Source organism: Rhinatrema bivittatum, chromosome 11 (genome assembly GCF_901001135.1).
Source record: "Rhinatrema bivittatum chromosome 11, aRhiBiv1.1, whole genome shotgun sequence".
Lineage (NCBI taxonomy): Eukaryota > Metazoa > Chordata > Amphibia > Gymnophiona > Rhinatrematidae > Rhinatrema > Rhinatrema bivittatum.
The window spans coordinates 102,733,092-102,739,091 of record NC_042625.1 but is presented as its reverse complement, the minus strand read 5'-3'; the positions used below and the strand labels follow the sequence as shown (position 1 = coordinate 102,739,091).

Genomic DNA, 6,000 nt, shown 5'->3' with positions numbered 1-6,000 from the left:
TCACCTTTCCATACCAGCTTTAAGGAAGGAATTTTCTTTTAAATAATCAAGTAAAACAGAGACAGCCTGAATTTAGACCCAGGAAATTTTAAAACCAGTAAGCAGAGATGGAGTGAATCTCTCAGATTTCAAACCCATTTTGTTGCCAGAGAACCTGCTATAGTTGCCTAGGATGGCCGGTGGTTCAGCTGCAATGCAGAGGGAGCTTGGTCCAATTCGTAGTCTGGGATCTGCTGCAGAGAGCATGCACAAGCCCCAGTGAATGCTCAGCAGTGACGCTTAGTGGCCTCCCTCAAGATCCATATCACTCTGCTCAGAAAGGAGCCATCACTTCAATGGAAGTGAAACAGGGGGAAAGCTTTATATGTAATCATTTAGTTTTATATAGCACAGAAGGGAATGCATGACTTCCAAATGGGAGAAGGGAGAAAGAATACTAGTACCAGGCAGTTAAGAAAATGAAGTATCTTGTCCAAGTTCAGATTGTGTAACAAGCAGAAATGATTTAAACTTGTGTACCAGGAGTCTTCCTGATTTGCAGTAGAATACTGTAAGCACTAGCAGAAAAATCTGACATAAGAACTGCACATTAACTTGCAAAATGCTGTTCAGAATCAGAGAAGAAAAGACACAAGACAAATAATCCAGTGTTTGCTTTTATTAAGATATGTATTTTTTTCTCTTTTCATATAATTTACCTAGTTAAAATTTTTTTCATGGTAGTTAACCACAAAAAAGTAACATAGAAAAAAGTATTTACATAATTGGGGACTCAAAAATACATGGCTCCTCTATCTCATTTCTGCTAACATTACTGCAGCAATTTCAACCCAAGTTTTCATTTAGGTGGGAAAGTTGTGGTGCTTTGTTTTTTGTTTAATATGTAAAGTGTAACGTAGCACACAGACACCCAAATACATCTCCACAAAGTCTAAGTAAAATAAAATATGGATGCTATCATACATCTGCTTTTAAAATCTAAGACACCAGAGTTAAAATGATTCCCAAAACGTGTTAAATCTTTCCAACCTAGTCAGACAATGCAAAAGTAATAACTTCCAACAATTAAGTCAATTTTACAAAGGGGAAAAATGCACCTTCGGTCGAGGCAAGGATTGGGGGAGAAGAGACAGGAGAATAAGACTGCAGATAGGAAATGAACATGCAAAGAGGAGAGGATCCCTGAAACTCAAACAGTAATATGATGACATTTTCAGAATTATAAGATGTACGTGTTTAAGAAAGAAGAAAGAATGCACTAAGGCTCATCCAGCATGGGCTGTGCTTCTGCTTAAGCAGCAACTGAGTGCGATAAAGATTAGCATGAGAAGTTGAAAGAAACAAGGATGCCACATGGCCGGAGAGTCAGGGAAAGATCAATAGCAACTAAAGACTTATCAGGCATTTATTTTGCTTTTTTAAATGAAAGGTTTTGGAGTCAAACATTTACTCCTTTTCTGCTTTCAATCAAGCCGCAGAGTGCCCCATTCCTTGGCCAGACCAGGTTCTGAGGGAAGATGAGCTCCACAACTCAGGGGGGTCTGTGCTGGGCTAACCTCGCTCTAACAGGAGTGTCACAGCTGAATATAAAGAGACAACCAATCCAGAACAATAAGTTATATGAAATTTAGAATCGTCCTAGACTAACATGAAGGACCACCATATACAAGACTCGCTGTTAAAAGAAAGCTTAAATATAACAGAACTTCAGTTACATAAAGAGGATGCAGCTGATGTAGCAAAGAAACCCAGCGAGCTTCATCCAAAGACCAAAAATCTCTTACTCAATGTGCTCATCTTTTTAAACTACACCTTATTGCTCCTAAACCAGCTTCTCCTTCCCTCAACTCTTTTTGATCTTGAAGTCCCCAAGTGCTTAAGCTGCAGCTTCTATTCCTTACGAGTGCTCACCCACCCTAACTTGCCTTCTCACATTCTTCTTCCCGTGCACTGCCCAGATGGTCTTGAGTTTCTGTACAATACTTTGGACCTTTATACTGTACATTTCTTCTATGACTTGCGTATCTGTCATCAGATGTCTTATGCAGCCTGTGTTGTCATTTTTCTATATTCCCAAGAAAGAAACCTATTGAGCAATCTCTCTAAACGGAGACTGCTTGCTAATGCTTCCATATATTTGAAGTTTTGAAGGGTCGGCCATCTCTTGAATTAGACATACAACATCTGAAGAGATTACCTCATTAGGTAAAGCCAGAGAATATGCACCTCACAAAGCATGCAATTAGGATGCCCTCCTATTTCAGCAATGGAGAGGGAGAACGCATAGTGCCATGCAAACATCTTCATACCCTTGTATTTTTCACATTTTGCAGTATAAAAAATACAAATCAAAATGCATTCGTTTATTTTACTGATCTACACAACATACTCTACACGTCTATCATGAAAGGACAATTATAGACATGTTCCAAAAGTAATTAAGAATTTAAATAACAGTTCTTGACTGCATAACTCACAGCAAACCCAAAATGGATCCAGTTCAATAAAATTGCGTTAACAAAGCCAACAATAAGTTAAATAGAGCCCACCTGCATGCAGTCCTGCTGTGCTGAAGAAGAATCAAGCTGTTTCTATTGTATGAAGCAAACCTGAAGCAAAGGTCAAAACATGCCAAACAGGATGACATTATTCAAAAGATACAGCTGTGGGAAAGCAATAAGAATATTTCAATGTATTTGGATATTCCCTAGGGCATTATCAGGCCAGCCCTCCAGCCAGCAGCTGTGGGTTAAGGAAATACTGTGGAAGGTTACCACAGGGCTTAAGATGAGTTCAAAAAGAACTAGAGAGGTATGTGGCTGAGACTAGGCTTGTATGGACATTTTCATTAAACAACTTGCTAGGCAGACTGGATAGACCAGTTGTGTCTTTATCTGCTATAACTTACTATGTTACTCAATTCAACAACTTCAAGATTACGCCACAAATATGGCCTGGTATTGGGTGGCAGGAAGAAGGAAGCCACATAATGTGCTGCCTAGTGTTTGCACAGCCTCCCATGGGGACCCTACATCTGCACGTGGGAGGTGGGTTTGTAGCATAACACATTAGCCTGCTAGCAGCATTCCTTCTATAAAGCATGGTGGTGGCAGCAGCAGCATTGTGTTATAGGGAAGCTTTGCAGCAGAGCGGCCAGACAGATCCTGGAGAAAATGTTTTCCAGTCTGCCACAGACCTGCGACTGGTGAGAAGAGTCACCTTCCAGCAGAACAAGGATTCTTAACAGAAAGCAAAAGCAACAGTGGAGGAAGTGAATGTTCGAGTGACCCAAAGCCCAGAACCGAATCCAATAGCAGTCCCCAAATTGTACTATCCCATTATTTGCTAGATACTTAGTGAGTCAAGGGGTTTGAAGACTTATGCAATCAAGCCTTTCAGATTTTTTTTTAATTGTTAATTACTTTTGGAATATTTCTATAATTGTTCTTTCACAATGGAAGTGTAGCATATGTTGTACAGATCAGTGGAACAAACTGCTACTTTAATGCATTTTGATTTGTGATCTGCCTTGGGACTATTTAGTAAAAAGCAGAATATCAAATGTCTAATTTGTTTTTTTTAGACAGCAGAATGTGAAGAATTTTACAAGGCACTGTGCAGGAGTATTATGCAGAGGAAGAGAGGGCACGGACATTGTTTCTGGCATAGCAATCAATACAGGAAAGGTGGAATTGATGACCGTAGCTGCCTGCTGGGTATGAAAATATAGATGTTGGAAAAGATTCCTCGTTGTGACAGGCTTGAATATTCCTACCTAGCACTAAGCAATTCGCTTTGTACAAAGTGACTTCATCAAACTCAGTCAGTTGCTATCAATGCCCTCAGAGACAACAGAAGCTTTACCTGAAAGAAAGTTAAATATGATCTAAGAAACAGTCAAACAAGAAATGTGAGAAATGCTACCGAAATAGAAAATTAAGTTTAGATGCTATGTAAAGTATGTGAAATACAACAAAGAAGCTGGTGTGCAAGCCTCTAAAGCACACTTCACCTATGCTGGGTCACACAGACACCTTTACAAGGTACAAAACTTGTGCTATGCATCTGTCGAAAATAAGCACATTCCTTACTTTAAATAAATTATTTATAACATCTAAGGAGTAAAATGCTTAATACAATTTTTTATTCAGGTGTTTTCTAAAGCCAACAAAGACGATAAAAAATAACCTTCCTCTTTCAGAGAAATGACTTTCCTTTAAAGGTAGAAAGTAAAACGTGAGAAGACGACAAAAAGACAAGGTGAATGACATTTGTTACCGTGTAAAGAATCTCAAAGCATCAGAAACAGATTTTGCAGTATGACTCTGTTGATACTGTTCCAATGTCATCAAGCGTATTCAGCATTATATAGCATTGCGCTTCACAGCATCCCCAGAGGTAGAAAAGGCACCAGCCAAAAGCAGAAACTCTTGCTAAGAGGGTCTCCAAAAGGAAAAGTGGCTGAAAGGTGCTATTAACCATGGCATTTAGAGGCCATTTTACAAGTATTGGCACATTCCTCCAGATCTGAGACTCACTATGGATGCTGGAGTTAAGAGATCCAGAAAAGAGAAAGTAAAAACACTGGGATAATAGAAATAAAATTTGAGGCAACATTTATTAAATCTATTCCTTATATTTGAAGAGGTTCACATAACCTTTACCTCTTTACCTTAAGAACTAAAATTATACAGCTTCTCAGATGTTTTAAAGTCTGACTTTTAAAGTGAGGAAGCTGACAAAATTGGGAATGGAGATCAGAAATTGTTAAGAGGAACTTGTCAGGTTACTTGTCCCGCATGTGATCTTACTGCTGATGCAGCCTTAAGAGCGCTTACAATTATGAAAGCTCTTCTCCTTCCTGCCTGCACAGAAAAGAAAGTTCACAGTTCTGCCTTCTGCAGCTTATCGCCTTGAAAACCTGTTTTTAAAAGCTTTGATAGTCTTTGCCATCATCGGTGCAATTTCTGAAAGAAAGAAAGAAAGAAGAACAAAAATGTTATTTGTTTCTTATTCTCATCCCACTTCTTGAACTCTGTACATTTTCTCTAAGCACAAAAGGAGAAATTTAGTCTTCCCTGTTAATTTTCTTTTTTTGAATCCTGTTGGACCAGTTTTGACGCATGGATTTGTTCCATTCTGGCAGCAGATGGAAGGAGAGAAACAACTTTCCAGGGACATCATCATTAGTATTAGAGACCATGCAGTCAGGCAATTGCCTGTGTTTCGACTCAAATGACAAAAGCAAAAAGTATGATAACCTTAGGAACCCTGCAAAATCCCCTAGAGCACAGAAAGGAAAGAGAAGGAGAAAAACAGACAGGAGACATCACAAATCCTCAAGGCCCTCCCAGGAGACAGAATTTACCCTCTGCATTAGCCAAGAATTTTATTAATATTTCTTTATTAAATATTCCATGAATAAAATGAACAACCGTGAAACTTAACATTTACAATACCAGTTACATTTCTCCTCCCTCTTTGAGACAAGGTATAGTCTTCATGTGCATGTTTATGTCAGTAGAACATCTTAGGTGCCCTCGAAGAGGCTGTATACCTTTTGAGACCAAGTTTCTTGTATAAGGTCTTTTTTAAATTGTGGGATCCAAGCCCAGTATCCACTCCAAATATCATCCCATCTGCGTTGCATTCGTTGTGACTGACTTTGTGCCGTCATAAGTTCATATTGTAGCATATTATCCAACCTGTTTTTCCATTGAGCGATCTGTGGATGAGCATCAGTCGTCCAGTCTGCCATTATAGTTTGTATGCCTGCCAAGATGGCCTTACTAAGGAATAGTTTTTGAGTTTCGGCTAAGGCGTCCAACGGGCCCTCAAATAGGCGAAAAAGGCAGATTCGAGGTTCCTTCAGAATGGAGAGATCAAGAGCTCATACCATCTCTAGCATAATGGCATCCCAGAACCCCTGGATAATTTTACACAACCAAATACAGTGGAAAAAGGAACCAGACTCTTCCATGCATTTTAAACATAAATCTG

General features: G+C 39.1%; 1 protein-coding gene across 2 annotated transcripts in view; it reads right to left on the bottom strand.

Moving 5' to 3' along the window:
* Positions 1-643: 643 nt before the first annotated feature.
* Positions 644-6,000, bottom strand: part of ELOA (elongin A) — a 111,285-nt gene continuing 105,928 nt past the window's right edge. For both annotated transcript variants that reach the window (XM_029619953.1, XM_029619952.1), the window contains exon 11: positions 644-4,967. In XM_029619953.1, coding sequence (XP_029475813.1) covers positions 4,906-4,967 — 62 coding nt within the window. In that variant the 3' untranslated portion in view covers positions 644-4,905. The remainder of the gene's footprint in view (positions 4,968-6,000) is intronic.